The sequence below is a fragment of the Necator americanus genome, chromosome III, assembly GCF_031761385.1.
Source record: "Necator americanus strain Aroian chromosome III, whole genome shotgun sequence".
Classification (NCBI taxonomy): Eukaryota; Metazoa; Nematoda; class Chromadorea; order Rhabditida; family Ancylostomatidae; genus Necator; species Necator americanus.
In genome coordinates this window covers 14,331,025-14,353,393 of record NC_087373.1, presented here as the reverse complement: position 1 = coordinate 14,353,393, position 22,369 = coordinate 14,331,025, and the positions used below count along the sequence as shown (strand labels likewise).

The 22,369-nt window shown below is 40.2% G+C and overlaps 2 protein-coding genes across 2 annotated transcripts; one reads left to right on the top strand and one right to left on the bottom strand.

Moving 5' to 3' along the window:
- Positions 1-2,898: 2,898 nt before the first annotated feature.
- RB195_009563 (uncharacterized protein) lies at positions 2,899-11,149 on the bottom strand (the record flags this gene model as incomplete). The annotated part of the gene is made up of 13 exons (XM_064190169.1): positions 2,899-3,074; positions 3,728-3,890; positions 3,958-4,122; positions 4,838-4,980; positions 5,113-5,265; positions 5,704-5,797; positions 5,891-5,982; positions 6,640-6,717; positions 6,793-6,921; positions 7,311-7,398; positions 9,661-9,739; positions 9,862-9,952; positions 10,978-11,149. 13 exons carry the CDS (start codon positions 11,147-11,149, stop codon positions 2,899-2,901), a joined length of 1,623 nt encoding a protein of 540 aa, XP_064047752.1.
- A 10,556-nt stretch (positions 11,150-21,705) lies between these two features.
- RB195_009562 (uncharacterized protein) lies at positions 21,706-22,119 on the top strand (the record flags this gene model as incomplete). Its single annotated transcript, XM_064190168.1, has 1 exon — positions 21,706-22,119. The coding sequence occupies one exon, from the start codon at positions 21,706-21,708 to the stop codon at positions 22,117-22,119; it is 414 nt and encodes a 137-aa protein (XP_064047751.1).
- Positions 22,120-22,369: the final 250 nt, after the last annotated feature.

Below are 22,369 nucleotides of genomic sequence, written 5' to 3'. Positions count from 1 at the left end.
TTCTGGCGCACTATTTTCTACAAGGAGTTAGACTGGAGCGCGCCAGCCTTGTGCGGCACCGCATCTTCCGGGCCGTTTTTTACGGGAATTAGGAAGAAATGGACGGAATCACCCCCCTCTCCCCTTTTCATAATCTACTATCCCTTATAAGAATACTCCACCTGAAATCTGCACCACCTCAGATTCGTGGGGTAATGCCTTTAAACGAGCTAAAGGACAGCTGAATCCGATAAGAGAGTTTTACTGTCATGATACCGTTCTATTTTAAGACAACAATCGCAGCTATCCATTAATTATATATGGATATTGAATAAGAAAAGAATGGGGTTCGCTGCTCAACGTAAAGGTCCGGAGTTAGTGGGTTATCTTTAGTATCTCCCATTGGCGATCACTTGACTTTCGGTACTTTTGCGCAGCGTTAATGCAGTGCCATTCTGTAAAGTGCTGGGAGCAAAACGAGCGTTTAATCTAACTTCTAATCAGAGTTCTACTGCTACAACGAATAAAAAATTCTATTGCAACATCGTTTACTCTCTTATGATGTTGAAAAAACTAGTTCAGGTATTATTTATAAACATCAAAACATCAAGACATCAAAACACTGACCTCGGGTAGTGTGGCCCTTGAAGGAATAAATGTACGATTGTTCCAACCAACTCCTACTTAGGTCTCTGAAGGCGGCGAAAAGTAAAAATATCGTTGCGCTATTTACAATTATCAGCGATTAGATACTTCCTCCTCTACTGGCAAAAATGGGCAGTTACGTTGACACCTGGAAACCGAGTCTTTCGTTTTGCTTTGCCTCGAAAGAAAGTGTTTCTACATACACTTTTTTAAAGCAAGCCTAAAATAGCCGGTGCGGCCACTCGGCCCATTGATCGAGCGAGATGAACATCCGCATTTACTCGCTCAATACCTGTGTTGAACCTATGATCCTGTTGTAGCCCTGAAGCAGGACATTTTGGTGATTGGTGGAGAACGTCTACAGTCCGCTAATGTTTTGAGAAATCGCACATCCCCTAGACGCTGTTTCCTTGTAACTTTACTAGTAGTGTTGTATTTCAGGTACTTAAGGTCTCTCATAATCATACATCAAATCTGTACTCCTTTGTCTTCGTTTTCCTTAATTAATTTTTCGGTCAGGTTATTTGGTTTATGTCTGCTATTACTACATTTCTCCCACATTTTTTGGTTGGTAATATCTAGTTTGACACGTCATTGAACTTCGTAAATAGATAAACGTAAGGAAATGAAATGCGCAGAGTTATCAACGCCAGGACGTCAATGACAATTGCTCGTCCTCCGCTGCTTCTGCAGTGCATCGACACTGCGTCATTTCGCTCGTCAGATGACCAATCGATATAATTCAAGGAAAAGGAGAGAGAAAAACACACATTTCAAATGGTGATAGTATATTAGATAGTAAAATATAAGTGGGAGGGACGAAGTTAAGAGCCGGAGTAGGAGAGGTGGAAAAACAGGCAGAGAAGCAAGCAGATTTCAGCTTAAGAACAGAACAAATCCAGGATCCATTTTCGGGCTCGTTAATTCCTGCTTCAAACTCGATCATGAAGATCTCATACACTGCACCAATCTGATTTTTTCGGAAATGAGGACCTTCGATCATTTGGTTTTTCGAGTCCATTTGAGAAACTTCAGCTTCGCGTGATTTTTTGAAGACTGCGAGTCAAGCAAGGATGTCGGCGATACTAAACATTCGGAAGAAGAAAAGAAAAGAGAAAGAGAAGTAAAAATGATGAAAAGGATCAGCGAGCTATCTGTTCAGCTATTTCTTTGAGTTTTTCGGCCACATCCTCGTCCTCTCGAATGCAGTCAGCGCCGAATCCGTCGAATAAGTGATCGTGGTGCGTCTACATACATACGCAGCCCTTCGTTCACTGATTCTCAAACCCCTCTACTCGTTAGCGCTGCCACAAACAGCATCGTGTTCGAAACAATCAATGCCAAATATACGTATGTCGCTTGGGCGAATAAAATCATTGAAACTTTATTAAGGTTTGAATTCGAGAGAAATGTAGAAATCACTTTCACGACAGCACTGAGAGTGCAAGAAGCGCTAAACGAATCATTTTAATCCTTCTGCGCAACTCGTGCGCATTTTTCATCCTAATTCCCTTCTCATCCTACTAAAGAATTCCTGGTTCTCCTGTTGCACTCCAACAACGGTCAATTAATCAAACCCGAAATATCGATTTATTGTATTTAAACATAGATTCAACCACTATATAGCGCACGTTGTATTGCTATAGAGTGAAGAATGAACGACGTCACAACGATGGTGACTAGATTAAAGATGACAATTCTAGTATTATTGCGGATCGGTCGAGGATCAGCATCGATCAACACATGAATCACGCAAATATGAGTAACACCGGCTGTCAGATCTTCAAGAACTAATCAATAATCACCCGATACAATATACGAAGGACTAGGAGCTAAGTGAATCATCATAATAGAGGCGGTTAAAATGAAAATCATGAAAGAAACAAAATGATGAACATACAAGATCCTGATTAGTGGGTGTAACATTAAGTGAATAGACGAGGAATAAGTGAGTACTGAGAAAATAAGTGAGTCAATATGATAAGTTAAATTATGAATTAAATGCCTGCAGTTGAGGAACGGTGAGCTACAAGTAGCTGTGGACAATCTTCTTCATCGAACCCAACGATTCAGTCAGCTGGAAATCGCATACACCTGACGGTGAGTTGTTTCTGAACTGCTCACCTGTCATGATCTCCGAATCTCCCCGGCACGAATAACTGAACCGCTGGTTTCATACGAGTTCCAACTAATTGTCCTTGTCATCACAACACGTTAGCTCATCACAGTAAGTGAATTCAGAAAAGGCAAGAAAATCAGGCTACTAGGAAGGCTTTAGAAATGCCGTTTCATGTGGAGGCTTAGGTGATCGCTGCGTGAGAATGCTCGCGAACATTGTGCACATTTGAAAGGACGGTCGCCAGTATGTTTCCGGTAATGTCGAGTGAGTTCGTCTGACCTAGCAAACCGCCATTCGCATCCAGGCCATGGACATGAGTATGGTTTTTCACCTTAAAAATGTCTTTTTTTTTTAGAGAAGTGAAGGCGATAAAATAGCAGTTTTGTTGGATTAAAGAGAGCTTGTGAGGGATATTTTGGCACTTCTGGTGAATTCTAGGGAATAAAGATCTTCAGAGTTCAGATACTGCTAAAGTGATACTGCGAACAGTTCTGTATCCTCTCACATCGCTGCTGCAGCACCCGCCACACGCTTGCAACAGTGCTGACACAGTGCGTTAGAAGCGATGGCGGGCACTGGTTTTCCGAGGAGCTTATCAGCGCGGTAGGTGCGTTCGGCGGCGAGCGTCAGCACGTTCGGCGTCGACAGTATTTTCTCTCAGCATCTCTTTTTTTGGACAAAAATACTGTACGCTGATGATATGAAGCTTCCAGCTTCCCTTTTGATAACGATAAGTTAGAAGTTCACATCTACAGTCGGGTCAAAACAAACTGAATCTCGCTGCAGTTGCGCTGCTGCTCTCGAAATGCTGTGTCACTAATCGATGCAGTGCGATTGGAACTAGCGATGATCCCACCTCGATCGCAAGCGCTAAAGGTAGCTGCTCTAGGCTCCAAACGGTTTTAGCCCGACTGTACATGTTGAGTCCTTTAAATGATCAAAACGACAGAAAAATCAAATTTGGCTACACTCATCTCAACTCACCGGTATGCGTTCGATAGTGTGCCTTCAAATGACTACTTTTAGTGTAGACCTTTCCACAATGTGGATGGGTGCAGTGATGAAGTCGTCGATCCCGTGGAGATTCTGAATCAGTGTGCGACGATGAGGGTGACGGCTCGCACATATCGTCCACAGCTGCCGAATCCTGAAATAATGACATTTTCGCAATCAATAGAAGTATCTGAGTAATTTTCTCGGAAAGTCGTTGCTACCTGGCTTTCTTCTTCCATTCGGGCCATGTCAAGCTCGCCCTTTGCATCAGCCATCAACTGCTGGAAGACGTCCAACTGTCTTTTCACCACTTCTATTTGATCGCGAATTTTGTCAGGATTGATATTTCCACTTGCATCCGGAGCCACCGCCCTGCATGATGCGGCCTTAAAATGCAGAGCGTTCAAAATAATAAGAAAAGAGGAGCTGAATGACGATTGACATAATCAATCGTTGGGCACAAAAAATCAACATTTTCTTCAATTGTTTTCAATTTTGAAGACTAGAAACATTTCAAAAACATCCACCGTTTCACGGCACCTATTTGTAACAAGAATTTGCAAGTGATGTCACTGAAATAGCAGCAACCCGTTGAGGAAGGAAGGTTCTTGTTTCCTCAATACTTCGTAGTATTTGTAAATCCAAGAACATCACTACTGGATTTTCTCATTCCTCAAATTTCTCGATTTCACATTATCCTCTTTTGTCTGGAATTCCTTGACACATGAAGTGGAGCAGTGAGAAATTTTTTAAAAATCTTTGGTCACCAAAACGGTTACTATGCTAAGCATTACTACCCACAAAAACTGAACTAAAACGAAACAACAACAAGACACGTTTTCTTATTTCTTAGTTTAAATTTGCCTTGATAGTGGTCTCACAAACACAAGGAGGTACCCAACAGGATTTATGAATTGATAAAAAAACCACTCTAACGGTTAGCTATAACTTAAAATTCTTAAATGTGTTCAAGGACACAGCGACTCCAACCATTCTCTGCAGCTCTTGAACTTAGTCGACTCTTTCGGCAGCATTTGAATTTCACTTCGGAGTAATCTAACTGAACTGAACAGCATTTCATCCACGATGTTCTCCACTCACCGTCAATTCTTCCAGTTGTTTTTTGAGCTCTTCTTGGTTTAAGCCGTGATAGATGAAACTATTCACAGATGACGAGATTGAGCTAGGCAAATCCGAGGTCACGCTTTGAGTATCCACGTTGATCGTGAGAGGGTAAGAAAGAGCTGAAAGAAGTTCTTCAACATCTGACCCTTTTATGTGCAAAAGTTCACAAAAATAAAACGGAGTAGAGGGATCGAGTGAATTTGTCAAGATTGCTGGAACAAGTAAGGGGAAAAAAAGGGGAACACACTCACTTCTAGCATGTTTAGCCAACGGGCTCGTGGGGCTATCCATGTCTTGATCCTCAAGTATTGGAGTCTCTTGCTGTTCGCTTACTGGACCAATGTCATGTTCCTGTTGCTCATTCAAAGGACCGAAATGGTATCGCCCTCGACTTGAGCTCAAGTCTGCAAAGAAAAGGATTAAGCGTCAGCCTAAAATAAGGTATTGTGTGATTTTTTGCACCGTTACTTGGAAGAAGCCACTGTTTTCTCTAGTTCGAACCTGTACCAGCAACCTCTGCACCATGGTTCGCTGGTTACGTTTACAAGGGCATTCAGTATACCCACATAGTCCCTTGAGGAGCCCAAGACGTAACGCTTCTTACGACATTTAGAGTTCCTCCACAATTTTCCTACTAGCAACTATAGTTTTCGACTCATTCTCAGCCGGTGGCCTATTTTTTGTTCATACAACAGATCAAAAACATCTACATCCGGGTTTTTCCGGCAATTCACTGTATTTAATCAATAAAGCTTTTCATTAGGGTGTTCCAAATTTGTCATACTTTCTTTTCCCACTATTTCCAGTTTTTGGGAACATATGAAGTAGATGATTGTGCATACCTTGTGTTGAGCTGGCTTGCACTAATTTAATCGGAACCCTATGCACCTTCTCTGTAGATGAAAACTCTTCGGATTTGCGAAAAACTGGATCATCCTAAAAGGCAACATTTTAATGAATAAGAGTAGAACAATGTGTCAAATTCTCGATTTTTGACATCGCTTGATGATAAAAAGGAAAGACACTAACGTGAAGTAGATCGGAAATCCGGTAGCCGCTTTTGTGAGGCATCCCTCTGTGATGAGTTGGCCGACTTTTCGGTGACACTGGTGCAAAGGCGCCTGTAAATGTAAAGCGCGTAGTCGGAGAAAAGCAAAATAAGGGTGAATGCGATTTGACACTCTCTTCGAACTATAAATTATCATATTCGTCTCGAGGTTTTTAGTTGGTGAGTACAACTTTGTCAAAGATTTAATCCTTTTTGTCTGAACCTACTTCACGAACACCCATTCGAAGGCGGCATTCGTAGGGTTTTTTTTTAAATTTTATTTTTTTATTTTTAATTTATTTTATTTTTTTGTGTTTTAGTGTTCTCCCTACTACGAGATAGGCTCGGATGGTGGTTTGCAAACATCGTACTGAAAACTCGAGACATCCACTGTAAATCCAGAAATTAAATGCATCAATAACATAGTACCGATTAATTGAGTTGACCGTGAAGTATGGTTCACGTATATTTGTTTTGTATTTCATACGGGTGTAAAAAGGAGGGTACACTGATTAATCTGGTTTACCCAAACTCTTAAAAAAAAGTTAGAAATAAGCATTACACGTTTTTTTAATCAAAACCTAGTTTAGCTGCTCATTGTTGTGTAATATTCTCTTACATTTCAATCTTCACAAGCACCTTTGACGTGTGTTATGAATAAACGAACAAATAAGTAAATAAACAAATGTTTAGTACAGTGTAGAAAAAATGGAACCACACGCGAACTCACTTTTCATATTAAGATCCTGCATTGCCGCTCCCAATGCTGTGGTAGGAGTTTGGAAACCGGACATGGATGAAAACGGCTCTGAAAACACCAAGTTTCAGTTCGAATCTTTTTGAAAAGCATCTTCCGTCATTTGTTTGCCATATAAGAACTCACTGTCATTTCCGGCGAAAAACTCGTTTTTGATGTGCTCTAACCGTGCGGAAATCGAGGAGATGTCTTTTGGATCGTAAACTGATTGAGACGAGCCGAACGGTGGTAATCGACTACGATAGGGCAGAAAAGCTGGAAGAATTTGCTCATTTCCTTCACACATAAAAAAAGTTCCCGCCCTTAATCTCGACCGTGTTCTCCGAGCCTTCAATTTCTAGAGTTATCGCTAAGAATCGCTAAGAATAGAAATGATCGTTCAAGGCTGTTGATCGTTGATCACCTAATCTTGATCGCATTCATAAAATCACCTCATTATTTGGATCTTTGAAGAAAAACTCGCGGTCAAATCCATACAAGTTATTCAAATATATTTATATATTTATATGTATTTATTATATTTATTTATATTTATTTATTTATAATATCTTTATATACTTAGTAAAAGTAGCTCCAAAAACACCACTCTTAATTCGGCTGCACTTCAGACGCCACTTCAACCAGGCATGAACAGATTTTCTTACCCGTTGGTTCATCATCGCCGGGAAAATCGCACACCGAAGAGGTATCAGAAGATGTGGTGGCTCTTCCAGAATCATCGTTGCTGTCTACCTAAAATTTACAGCATTTTCTTTTGCTCTACAAACATTTTTAGAAAGAATTCTATAAGAAAAATGTCACACACATCCTAAACATTTCACTTTAGCAGTATTTGACAATGGGCAAAAAAAAAAGGACGCTGGAACCTGATCTCCTCTTCAAACACCATGGAATTATGTCCATATGTTGCTTAACAAACGTTGCCAATACATACCAATATTTTATGTCCATATTACAAACATTTTTACATGTCAAAAAGATATAGTATCGGATGCTTTACCGTATATTGTTATACGTATGGGACAACCTTAGAGTTAGAGTGATTGCCCTGTAAAAATACGTAGCTCCTTTAAATCCAGGTACACAAACTTAACTACTACCACAGCTTTACTGTTTTGATAAACTGTGCTGATATATTCCATGAATTCTTAGCAATCCTTCAAGCAATTCATGAAAAGATTGAAATGCTCCATAGATTCATCCTAAGAAGGCAAGTTCATCTACATAAAAAAGTAGATTATTTATGTGCTATTACTTCCATAACAACCATCTGGAAAGTTCAACACATGTTCTGAAGAGATCTTAAGCAAAAGCCTATTTGTAAAATTAATTATGATTTTTTACGATCAATTAATACGATTGATTGATATGAATGCGTATTTGGGCCTTGGATGCTGAAAAAGATAACGGTGTCTCTTAAAAATGGAGTTGTAAAATTAGTGACAACTAACAGCTCTGTGAATGACGATTGCTGAGGCTAAATTCTTAAATTCCAAATTTCCACTCAAAAATTAGCTACTAAAACGGCAGAAAAACGGATAACTTTCTACGCCAAACATCAATTATTCCCAAAATTCTTCCTGAGCTCTTCAAAAAAGGTAATTTTGAGCTCCTATACGTTTCGGCGACAAGGTTGGTTTTTTTTGGAAGGTCTTGCGACGAGTATCTCTACGTGTACGAGTTTCGGCGAAATGTGGTTGATGGTATTTTGGTTCTTTACAAGTAAAAATCCTGTTTTTTGAACGCGGAAGACATGTTGAAAAAGTTGCGCGTTTCAGTTTTCGATTCTTCCGAACCGCACAATTAGTAAACCCTATATTACAGGAGCGAGTGAGCTCATATAAAGACGTTTAATATTCAACCAGTCTGTTCAACCATTACCACATTATTCAAAGAACTCTGTATATTCACTGCGTATTTCTTAATCTCACGAGCAAAACAACATCTCTATCACCACAGTACAACAGTGTGCCCGTTCGAGCCAACGTAGCCCTTCACTGACCCCATCGTCGCCGCCAAACCATCTGGTGACACCTCCGCCACCCAATTCAACCAACCCCCTATCATCATCATGTCACGTGTCGTAGGCGTTCGAAAATTTGACAGCTAACACAGTTCGCCGCGGTTGACAGGTAGACGAGTGTGACAGCAGCACAGGTGCGAGCGACGCTGTAATATGTCCTATCACGGGGGCACCGCCCTGGTGTGCACGCGTTTCTCCTTCTCCTTCAGCCTTGCGCCTACCGTAACCGAATGAGCGAAGGGGAGGCCGCACATATGCGTCGAACAGGGCGTGGTAGTCTTTGTCGGGTTGTGCAGAGCGGGGAAAAACGTCTGGGTGTGGACGGCGCCCAAATAAGGTCCGCCGACGAGTGGAAAGAGTACACGTCGCGTGGAGAGCCGTCAAAGAAAGGTTGGCGCCGTAGCGCGAGCGCGGAAAACAGCACAGTGGGCACGTAGAGCGGAAGCGACAAGCCAGCGCCGGGAATCAGGTAATGCGGTTACGGTCGCGGTGCTTCCCAAACACATCGATCCGCGATGATGGCGTAAATGATCGTGGATACTCGGCGGATAGTGAATTTCCGGGAAGATCACATCCTCTTCACGAAACACATGGACTGGTTCGGTTCATGTACTATTATACTTTCATGTGATGACAAACATACAATTTGTTGACTGGGCCTAGGTGGTGTTGATGAATTTGCTTACGTCACTTTTTCTAATAAACATATAATCATTTAGGAAATATTTGCTGACGATTTACGTCTTCTTCTATGACGCAGAAATTCGCTCTGCGCAATGTGTGGCACTTTTTTTCGTGTTTGCAATGACGAGATCAGATGGCAGCAGGACATGTAACACCCAATAAAATCGATGTTGAATGCCTGTCGAAAAAACGTAGTTGATTGACCACGCACTATCAGAAAAAGACGGAAATTTCCGAAATTTTAAATGGATCACGGAAAATTACGAGACAAAGATGTTCAGACATACCTTAGTTAATCGTCTTCTAACAGAGTTCTGCCGTAATCGCTCGTACGTTTTCGGCCCAGAACCTAGTTCTTCTCGGAATCTAAATTGTTATTATAGAACTGATTTATTTTAACGTTTAACAAACATAGTTAATTATACAAGGATTTTGGTCTAATTTCAAAAAAAAGGGCGATTTGAGTCATACGATAAATATATCCGCACCTCGCGAACACCTCCGCTCCAAAATGATTGTATCGTCTGGTTGCCTCATGAATTCGTCTCGAAACGTCGTCATCTTTACTACATGTCGCAACTGTAAAGACACGGATCATCTTGTGGTATGAATTGTTTGAAAAAAAACCCTCAGAGACTGTCAAGACAAATTCCTAAAGAATGGAACTAAGAATAGAAGTAGAAAAGAATGTAAGCATAACTTTCATACATTAAAACCCTGAACAAAGAAACGTAAAGTTGAAGGCGCGATGAGAGAAAATGAACCGACACAGATCGTATACCGAAAGGAGAAATGAACTAAAAAAGGGTGTAAAGCTGAGGAGAATGAAAAGATGGGAACAATAGAAAATTAAAAGAAATAAGTCGTAGTACGTATCATTTAGTGAAGGCCTTTATTAAAAACTGATAAATAGTTATGTCTGAGCAAGACACATAAGTTTAACATCATACAGATCGTAATCGAAAACATTCGAAAGTTCCCTTGAAAGAAGAAAATGTACAAAACCAGAAATACTGGAAAATAGTAAAAATTTCAGTAGAATTCAAAACAACCCTCCTTTATTTCCATATTCAAAACTTTCGTTGAAATTCTCCGCAAAACACCTACAATTATCCTTGGAATACGCCGAAAAACCTCACAGGACGAACTTCTAAGATATTACCTTTGCTCTGATTCTCATGCCGTAGATCCCCCGGAAGGGTATGTAGCTAGGGCAATGTTCTCTTCTTTTTTTATCTCGAGATCAAAAGGCAAAAAATAGAAGAAGTAATAAAAAGGAGATTTTCAAATAAACACAGATAAAAACGAAGAAAAACATAGTACAATTCCTCTAGTCTTACTCGATTATTCCAGAATTTTCAACTATATTGACACCTATTCACTTCCAGACTATAGCCTTAAAGTTAGAAATTTGTCGGTGATAGAATCGGCCTATGGAAGCCCATTTAATAAGACTGCAGGCTTCAAATAGCAGCCAACGTAGGAAAATATCCTGCAGTTACCGTGACAAAAATATCACTTGAATTCCCCCTGGCCACTTATAAAAAAAAGCACGTAAGAAGGAATTATTTGAGTAATACAGCTTCACCTAAGAATATTCTCACCTGCTTCAAGAAATCCAGGCGATAATCGGATAGCATTTGTCGCTCTCGCGGTAGCGTCTATAGAAAGACGTGGTTTGTTCGGGAAGTGAACGACGTTTTCAACGGAGAAATGTGACGAGGAAGTGGAACTCGTGGTTGAAACGCTCGAACTGAACGATTCGTTGTTGAACATAAGCGAAAGGACAATCTGAAACATTTGGGATTGCTGGAAAATTGCAGGAACAGCAGAAACTATGACACATAGGGACGTGCAAATTTCACGAGAAAAAACTATCATCGAAAACATGACTATCACAAAAGTTTTCGGATGTTAACGGCCACTATCGACTTGAACCATTACACCACGTGTTCATGTGATGATGGGTGTGACCTTCGAGAGGGCGAAATCGCAATGAAGTTCTCGCCATTGCGTTTCCTATTCCTCATACAAATATAGTACGTAATAAAGTGAACGAAATACTGTATCGGATACCACATAAACAATTCTAAATACATATTTCAGTACTGATTGATCTCGCAAATTGAATGCGGAGGTGACGATAACTGCAAGAAAGCAAAGAGGAAGAAATTAAAGAAATCGTTACGTACATCTGACAATCTACTTTACGGTGGTAACGAAAAATAACGTGACGAAAATCCTGAACTCCCTTGCAGGTACAAAAACGCTCTTTACGAGGCGGAGAAAATTTACGAATAGATGAAAATAAATGATCACGGATTCGGATTCGCTTACTTTTAACTTCAAAATTATGAATGGAAGAATTGATTGGTCAAAAACAACAACACCTTCAGTATCAAATATTCGCAAAATACGTGATTGATCAAGTTTTAAAAAAAATCCACCTGCGAAAACGAAGGAAGTAAGTGGTGAAAAATCAGTAGACAGTATGAATAAACCAAATTATACGCTATTAGGTTACACGATTACAAAAATTACAAATTATCCACTACCAAAGTGAAAAACAGCTGATTAAGAAGCAAAAATTTTATTAAATAAATAAATAAATAAAAAGAAGTCATGGACTGCTGCGAGTTCACCAATGGCATAAAACGAAATTTAAATCAATGTACATTACAGAAGGAAAAAGCCAGAATTTGAAGAATGTGTTCAAATATGAGAAAGGAACAAAATAAATGAAGAAATTGACTCTTCAGAAGTAAAAAAAAACTTGTGAATCGAAATGTTTAAAGTACGATGTGAAATTGAAAATCGAGAAAAGAATCAAGCAACGGAAATGCGGATGTAAAATTTATAGCTGAAAAATCAAGAGCAAATGGAAAGAATAATCCGAGATGCTAAACTGAATTTACAAAAAATTCAGACTTATCAAAAAGAGCGTCGGGGATAACTCAACTGCACCACTTTTTCTTTTTTTTAATTGATAGGGTTCTTTTCTCAAAATCCGAATGATTGTTGGTTATGTATTTTGATTTAAGAGGTCTAAAAAAATTATAAATGATATGGAAATATTCATAACGTCACGAATGATTTGGGCAACAAAGACTTCTGTGATAATCGAGATAACAGCTCAACAAATTTGACTCACTCCCTCGCTATCCCTCTCCTCTCTCCGCCTCTCTTGTGCATGTGATCTGAATCGAATGTGAATTCCACCGCCGGACAACACCCATTAGTCAATGTCGGGAGTTCTATGGACCGTCTATGCAGTGAGAAAAAACTCGCTAGATGGTGGGAAAATGTTCTTTTTGAACTTCGCGCTCGTTCTCCTGTCTGAGAGAAGTTTCGGATGCAATCACCACCACCTGCACATCAGAGCACACATGCTCTAAGCGAGGTGGGTGACCAATTCAGAACCAACCACATCATCATCGCAAAAATGGTACTGGAGATCGATGATGGCGCGCTTCTAATAGCCGTGAGAACTGTCTGGCAAAGGTCAGACAGAGGAAAAAACACCGAAACGAGTTTTTCCCGATCGATACTGGATGGACAAATGATTGATTGCGCAGTGGAAGAGAGTCGGTTAGTCATTAGACAGAAATTCGTCCATCTGGCAGCATATCTGCTACACATGATACTTTGTTTGTGTATTCGACAAATTAGCGGCACCGTCCGTTCGGTTCGGGTGGCTTATTACACACCACCTATCAGAGAGTGTCTATGTCTGGCTGTCTGTATATGTGTGCGGTGCGTGGATGGGTTGGGTAGTTGCTTGGGCGGGTGAGTGTGGGAGGGAGAGCGTCGACGTCGTCGCCGCCACCATCGCTGTCGCTGTCGTCAAACTTTTATTATGAACAGGTTTCTGTCAGTGTGTTGGTGTGCAACGCAGCCGCAGCAGCAGTCGCAGCCGATGCGCCAGATGAGAATCAATGTGGTTCTGAAGAGTTGAAGAAACGAAAACATTGACGTTTTTCTAACGGAACAGCTGCAGCGCATAACATTACCGAATCATTTCGGATCCAGTTTAAACAACAAAGAAAGAACATCCGTGAAAATCTACTGATTCCTCGTTCGCATCCTTGAAAGGGGACGATTATAGCGCAGTCGGCAAGAGGCTCCGCTGCCTGCACTATCGATAGAAGGTTCGAATCCGTCCTACCGCCAACCAAGCCCTCCATCCACCGGAGTGGATAAATTGGTGCCAGATTTGACTGGCATGACAAAAACACCGACTTGACAGATCGGCTGGCTCCAAAAATTAAAATCCAAAAATTATCCTTAGTAATTTATCCTTGAAAGAAGAACTACATAGCCGTCAGCTAACATCAAATCCACACTAATTTTTTATTCCAGTGATTTGATCCCAACTAACAAACGTTAATGACGATTACGTTAATCTGTGTGTAGTAGACAGGCGTGGTGACACGGTTCAGTGGGTGTGACGCGCCCGCATGCGTTCGCTTGTAATCTGTTCTGCTGGTTTCATCTGTCACCGAAAACATAAACATTTTCAAACTACCGTAACGAATGTTTACGTGCACACGCACGATTGTTCTAGAGTTAAACGAAAGTCCGATTTCGTTTCACCTCGAACCCGTGAAGAACCGAAAACACTACATAGCATCGATGTTTGTTGTTGGGGTGAGGCTGCCACTAAGGGTTTTCAGTTTCCGGCTGAGTGCGATCGCAGTTTTTGAGGTGGAGAAATAAGGAGAATAAATAAAGAATGAAAAGGAGAGAAAAATGTTCAGATGGGTCTAAGATGTGCTATTAGCGATTTTTTTTTCGATTTCCAATCAGTCACTTTCTGCAAGAGCTGAAAAAACTGAAAAAAAAACTGAAGTAAAATGAAGAATCAAGTGAACGCAAAAAAAAAAATGGGAGACATGACATGAATGACTAGCCTTTAGGTGAAGATGTTGAAGCTTTGATGGATTTTAAACGAATGAACTTTTTCCAATGATTTGGAGTGCAATAAACATAGGTTTCGGGCAGGGTCGCGCTAGAATTCCGGCTAGGCCTCACCAAAGGTTATTACCTGCATATATTGCTAGTCTCATGTGTATTTTTCGAAGTTTTTTAACCGTTTCATTTGCAGATTCGTCAATAAGCCCCTGGCCCAGATGTTTTTGTTTGGCCAAGTCAATGTTAACCTCACGCATTCATCTTCAGACATTCCTAAGCAAAAAAAAACCTGGAAAAGGACTTTACCCCATTATTTTTGTTAGAACAGCCTAACTTATAATAACGTGAGGTAGGCTCCTTAAAATCAAATACATGGTGGATGAGCATGGTGGGTGAATGATAATGAAAAGGACGAATGGATGAAAAATTAATGAGGGACCTACAGTGAATAAGTGAAATTTGCCCAGATAAATTAAAATAAGAAGCAGAAAATATGACTGAAAAAAGCAATTGTGCACTGAATAAAAAGAATAGCCTGTGCGTATTTGTTGGCCCAGAGAGATTTCCGAGCACATAAGTAGAAACGACGCGTACGAGGAAAATGATTGAGAGAGACTTTTAAAAAAACTCTGATGGCCATGGAAATTAAAGCCAGACGTCATCGTGAATAAAGTTCGAAATCTCCCCTCAGAAACCGAATTTCTCACTGGAGTACTCGATATGAAAAAAAGAAAAGAATTCGGATTTTTATAAAGATACAAAATGCAACTTCTGAACAAAGATGATGCTTGAACTGCTCAGTGATAGAAAATAGTTTTTCGTAGGTTAAAGTTCAATTCAATAAACCTATTCCATTTCCGGTAACAATATTTTACATCTACATAATTTTTTCCCCTTCACCCTGTCTCCTCCCATCTCTTGTCAGTCAACGTGAATTACGCAGCGATTCTTATCGTCATTCAATGGCTGCACAGTTTCGCGCACACGCAGGATTTGGACAAAAGAAAAGTGACAGACGGGAGTAGATACAATTTGACTATGATCCATTCAAGGTCATCTGGTAATGTAACCTCTGAATGTACACACATCATCATATAGCGAAGGATCCATTTTCGAACAAAAGGCGTCGAGGAGAAAATGTCGACGAATAGTGAGGAAGTGTGTGTGTCGGATGGGAATATAGCAGTTAGAGAGGGAGCAGCGAGAGGGAGACGCACACGCAGAGAAATCCAAGGTCGTCGCCCACCATTGCCGGCGCTCCCATGACCAGTTCATAGTCGCGACGCTCCGCTGCGAAGAGCGGACAATGTATGTCACTGTTAGGGTGTGGCCTTCGCCCCGCTTTTCCGCTTTGCGCTCGCTCCTTCGTTTTTTTCTCGCCGTCATTGCACAAGCCACTGCTTTTAGATGATACGATTGCTGAAAGAAAGAAAGAAAGAGAATCGGTGCTCTGCAAATTCTTTGCAAAATGTTTGCTCAGGTAAATCGAGATAAGTGTGACCATGCATGGGAATCGGTCATTATTTAAAACAAATAAACCGAAAAGAAGTATGGAAGGAGGGGAAAAACCGACAACTGACTACTATATGCATATAGGTCGCAATAACCTTAGCTGTAAAAGTAGAGGTTTACGATTGTCGATACGGATTACGACTTCCGAACTAGTTACCACATGGTTGAAACAAAGGATGATGCGCGATATTATCCTGGAATTTAGGAGATTTTAGGACCACGTAGGCCTGGGGAGTTTTTCTTTTCATTTGTAGGAATAGCCGAAGGGTTTCCCTCAAAAACAATGAACCATTAAGTGCTACCAAAGAAAGTGAAGAATTCCCCTACTTTTTTATTTTTTTTAACGCAGCACTTCCAGGGGCATTTTTGTTTCATAACAAACGCAAAACTAAGCATAGTAGTTTAAAAGGTGTACCAGAAAAAAAAGACTTAACAATTCATCACAAAGAAAAAGGCGTAAAATCAATCTTACTCTGAAAATTAAAAGCAGAATAGCATTCGCTGTTGCTATACCAGTCTTCCATGAATGTGTTTGCACTCAGATAAATCATTACACGAGACTACGATCATTACTAGCGGCGCAACTCTCACAACTGGTGGTCCGCTAACATCACGATCTCGTGGCTATCAAGGTGAGCGCTGGTCTGCTTTTCTGACGTTGCTTTTAAGTAATCTTTTTGCTAAATCATATTTTGTGGGATGACGAGGGAGTAGACGCCGAAACGTTAGCCAGAATAAAGATCAATAACAATCTTGGTTCTGCTTAAAAAGTAGTACACAATCATTACACGAGAAGTTTGCAGTTCTTGTTTGAAAAGCATCAGCCCCAAATCTAGGATCTATTAGGTGACAGAGTTAAGTTTCTCGCGAAAAAAAAACCTAAAATGTTAACGAATCAGCGACCAACGGGAATACCTTCCAAAAAAACATGGACGACATCCTGTTTGTGTGAGGGTGGAGGCGATGTCTGTCGGGCGGCCCGACCACCTGCGGACAAGCGAGCTCATCTAACCGCTGTTTTTGATGTTGTTGGACAGCGAGGAATCACTCAATTCCCCCGAAACAATGATTCATGGGAAACGCTGCATCACGCAACGATTTGAGGTTGATAGAGGAAGATTCGTGGTAACAGCAGCACATAAATGGTGTTTTCCAGCGGAGGTCATCCAAAAAAGAACTTCTTGTATATCTTCTGTAGTTTTTCTGTAAGGTTCCTAAAGCTGTTGAGCCGAAAAAAATCCTTTTCTTTGCTACTTTGTTTTGATGTACATATATTCAATTATATGCGTCAGAAAAACATCCCAGGATTCGTGCACTTTGGGAAATTTTTCTGCAGGGTTGTTCCAAATTTTACAATAAAAAGTACTGCTTGCGTACGTCTTTCGAAAATTTTACACTGTTTCAAAAAAATGTGTAAGGTACTCACAACATTAGAAAGTGCTCATTTCAACTCCAGCAAAGATGCCAGATTTTCCAAAGAAAACAACAACAACATGGTGTTTATTTCTCTTCTTTGTGAAATTGGATTTGGAAAAAGGAAGTTTCACAGGTGATCCTGGTGAGTTGTTTAGTCTTTGCTTTTTCATGAACTTTTAATCGAATAAGATTCTATTTTGCTCATACACTACTGCATCCCATAAATAACAAAAACTGACATTGCTCCACCTGTACACATCTAATTTCCCTCAAAACGACAACCACCTTCGTTTGAGCTGGCTACCAGTTTCTTATCGAGGGAAGTGATCATAAAAAAGATTGTTCATCAGAAGGAGGAGGAAATAAGTCGCGACAGTTGTCTTCTATCGATTGCAACATGGATGAGAAGCAAGGATATCTGGAAAACTCTGATTCTAGGAACGAAGCAGCGCAAGTGCCTCCTTGCCAGGGAAATGAGGAGAACGTTCAGATAAGGTGACAGCCGTATCAACACGAAATTGTGGTATCGGGGAATTTTTTGCATTCTATGGACTCATAAAGTTGCGTGTAATCAGCGAATACAATCATGCTAACAACGGTTGAGATCACTTGAACAAAACACGACCACACCCGATCTGAGCCTCCTCATTTAGCGCTTTCTAAAAAAATATATTGTTTTACAGCGGCAGGCAACACGTGATGATCTCCGATTACCTACGGTCTCAGTTACCGTACTGTTTACCGCTGTTCAACAATGTGATAGACGGAAGCAAAAATTCAGTTGTAAAAGGTGCAGCTGATATGGTAAGGTAGTGGAGTAGAAATGGAAAGAAAGAAATGTCCATGAGGACTATTAGCAGCCCTTTTCTAGGAAGAAGAAATAGATATAACTACAGAGTAGAAAAAATAGAATAGAACCACAAGAGTGGGGGGATCAAACACAGAAATTCAAAAAAAAATCCAACATAAATATAAAAAATTGACATTGACAAAGTGTGGAATAAAATGATGAAAATTAAAAAAAAATTGAATCGCCCAGATATTCCTTGGTTAAATCCTAGAAGAATACAATACCGCTACTAACTTGTGTCCCAAAATCCGTCGCCGACGGATTAATCCGTCGCAAACCGTCGGAATTCTTGGAAGTGGCCAAAATTAAATTTTGAAAGTACCATTCAAAAGTAAATGAGCTGCTGATTTCAAATATACTTCGAGAATTTACTTTTGATAAATGTGTGGCCTGAAAACGGGCAAAGTTTCCTTAAGCCCCGTTAATTACTTTCACACCTCCGCAATCCTTCCATTGGCATATCCCGCGGATACATCTCCATGGAAGGAAGGGGTGTTCATAGGATTTCCGCTTATTTCTCGAAATTGACAAAATCTTTATTACATCCGTAATCAGGAGGTTATTTGAGCATTTTGGTACCCCACATCATATGTTGGTCCGAAATTTCATTCTCTTCAGAAATTCACGAAAGTGCTCCATCGAAGATTAATAAAAAGCCATTCTTTCCAAGCTGTGAAAAATCTCCTCGGAAATTTATCAGCAAACAACTTGTACTTGACAATAGTTTATATTGTAAGTTTCTAGCTTTGAAAATGTCTAGTTTTTCAGTGTCAAACTTACAACATTACTCTATTTCGCTATTTGGTCCAATTTTTGAACAGCTGTCAACAGCTTAGAATGAACGCTTAAGTCTCGCGACGGATTAATCCGTCGGCGACGGATTTTGGGACACAAGTTAGTAGCGGTATTGTAATTTCTTGGAATTATTCCTCTCATTACACTCTAAAAAAACCACACCAAAAAAAATTACAATGTGAGTGCGGTTCTCATAACTGTGTTAAAGTTTGAGAGAAATCTGCACAAAATTAAATTTAGTTAATTAATTGAAAAATAATCGTTGCGTCGTTTACTGAATCACAATGGCATTTCTCGAGAAAAAAATCATCGCGCTGAAAATAGAATTTCACATTTAAAAATGAAGAAAAATGAAAAATAAGCGTCACTTTTTACATTAAGAAATACCAAAAGAATACAGGAAGAAATTATGAGAACAGGCTTCCTAGGCGTGATCGAGCATTCATTGTAACGACATCGCGTATAACCGATTAAAAATCGGTTGTTGATTATAAAACTAATCAATAGTGATGTAGTGAAAGATTGATCACAATCAAATAAATTTTTCTAAATTAGGGAGAAATTTACGCCAAAACATTACCATGTAGCATCACATCACCGCGTTGTTACCGATTAAACATCAGACATGCGATCCATGGCAATATTTTTAGAAGAAAACGAATATTTTGGATGCTTGAATAGAAAATCAAGAAACTGATGTAGTTGGGGAATCTGTGAGAAAATATAGAGTTTGGGGTGTCGAGTATTAACGTGGTCTCGCTCAATTCCCTCTAATCGTTCTGGAAAACAGCGTGGGAACCTTTTTTTCTTCTTACCCCTTAAAACGCTATCCCCTCCCTCCTCTTTTCCACAACTTCTGGTTCCTTCAGCAGCATATTCATTGCTTCATCTTGACGGGCTGCTGTGAAAATCACATTGATCATCGACCGCTCGCTCGTGAATGCCGCGCGTGCACAAGGATGGTGTGTTTTCACATGCCTGGTAAAAACAAACGCAGTTTCCCACCCCATTTTCCAGAACGATTAGGGGGAGTTGAGCAAAGCTACGCGTATACTCGCAATCTACGCTCAGACCTCCATATCTTCCCACAGGTGCCTAAAATACGTCGGTTGCGTGATTCCGCTGCATTAAGTTCCATTACCATGTAACATTTACAAAATATTACCAATTACGGAGGTTCTTTTTTTAAATCCCCTCTTTAAACGATCTATCGCAACAGTTCTAGAATTGCCTCAGAGGTTTGTAGCTTACCAAAAATTTATTTGCCTAATTTTCCAAAATTTCTGTTTGAAATATTAAATTCAAAGTTCTACTAACTACTGCTTCAAATCTGTGAGCTCTCCAAGGATCCGTTGTGTAAAACTAGCCACCATACTATTTACGCGATAACAACAAGTATCGTTCTTGGCCTTTTACAGGTTTCTTAAAACTAGCGAAAGGAAAAGTTGGACCGAAGAATTCAAACGCTACGACAACGTAATATACGACATTCAACGAGAAGGAGGCAATTTTAGTTTATTTTGTGATAACCTTAGCTGAAAAACAATGAAAAGTAAGATATTTTATTTTAAAGTTTTTCCGGCAGATTAAAGATATTTCTTATCAGAGGAAAAATGTATGGAAGAGATTTTTATCCAGTGCTCTTTAAGGACAGCGTTTCCGCTGTCTAGAGTTAATCCTTTTGTTGAAATGCCAGATTGTTTAAGAACAGGATGAAGGAATACTTTTCTCGGGTAAGATCGTGACATAAATTTTAGATAGCAGGAATTCTTCCTTTCTTGATGAAAACGCTCGAACCTCTCGAAAAGAAAGGAGCACATGATTAAAAGGAATGCGTATACCATTTAAAAAAATGAATAAGTAATGAATTTCAGCAATTCAAGTTCTAGATTGTAATAATAGAAGGTCAAAAACCACTCAAATGCTTTGAATTTCAGTTTGTTTTTAATGAATCCGAAGAACTTTTCGGAATTTTCAGTTTAAAAAAGCTTCCAGCGAAGAGAAAAAGTTGCAGACAGTGATCGCTGTGAGTTACTTCTTTCCTCCACTTTTAAATATTATTGGTTCTTTTTCTTTAAAATATATTCAACTACAAACAACAGCTCGATACCAAATGGATTTGTCATTCTTTCTATCAGTACCACGTGAACACCGGACGGAGGGCGAGATCGTTACTTCCGAAAAGAAATTCCATAGAAAACATTAAACTCAAGAGAGAACATTTCGGAATGAGTCCATTGAATTCCACAAAATTCATCTAAGCAGTTTTGTCACGATGATGTGAGCATATAACGACTCTCTGGCGATACAAAAAAAGAGAGGAAAACTGAAAGGGGAAGATTGAGCGGCGGTGTTTTTCCATGGAAACAACGTCTTTTCTAAATGAACCTGGCCGTAGAAAATAGATTTCTTTTGAATAAACTCTTATAAAAGTGCTATCGTTCTTGAGGATGGTCATCGGAAAGCAGTTATTTGTTTCGGGAAAACTGAAAAGATAAGAGATAAGAAAATAAGAAGAATGTAAAGTGAGCGAAAATATGCGGGCTATCAAATTATCAGCGAAGCTTAGAGAATCGATAACGGTTGGAACGGACTTGTGTCATCGAGTACGTGGACAGAAACAATCCTCCTCCTCTTCCCACGCGCACACATTCCCCCTGAAACTCAAGTACTCACACTGGCTATGTACTCGAAACACACACGGGACACACCGGCACATATCATCGATTCAATACGTATGTTGACCTTGCAATTTTCGGGAATTCAGGATGAAGGGAAATAATGAGAGGATGATCAAGATGACGAATAAGGTGGAACACATGTGGAGAGGAAACCGTGGAGGAGAGTGATGCGACAGATACGGCGAACAGGTCGAAAAAGGGTGGGACGGGCAGAAACTGATGAAAACACACGACACAGCGCAGAACACAAGGGCGTGGTCAGGGGCGACGAGTGCGAAGAGCGACGTAAACCGACCCGAGGAGACGGCGAGGAGCGGCAAGAAGTGGAAATAGACGAAAATCAGACTGTACTGGGTGGAGATTTAGACGAACAGAGACCGGAAACAGGGACCAGGGACACACCTCTGGCAGTTGGCGCTTGGCCAATACGAACTCTGTACAAAACTGGTCTACGAGGTGCACATATGATGTTTATTTTCTCTGCGGCGCGGAGAGGACATGGAGAGGAGGATAAACTTAACCGTGTTCCCAGTTCAATTACAAACCATGAGGCTTTCAATGTGGAACAACTGGTATTTTAGAGGATTTGCTAGGATTCTTCTGCATATGTGTACAATCCAGGTTTTTTCACAATCATGTACCATGTTCCGAAGACCGGCTGGTTTTAGTGGTTCGCGAGCAACTGAAATATGTGATGATGCGCCGGTTTACATAAGCCATGCATCTCCCACTTCGCTTTTTCATTCCCTATCAAAGAGCGCTCCACAATCAGAAAACAACGAAAAGATTTCATTCGATAATTCAGATAATTCCCCGAAACTAAGGGTATAT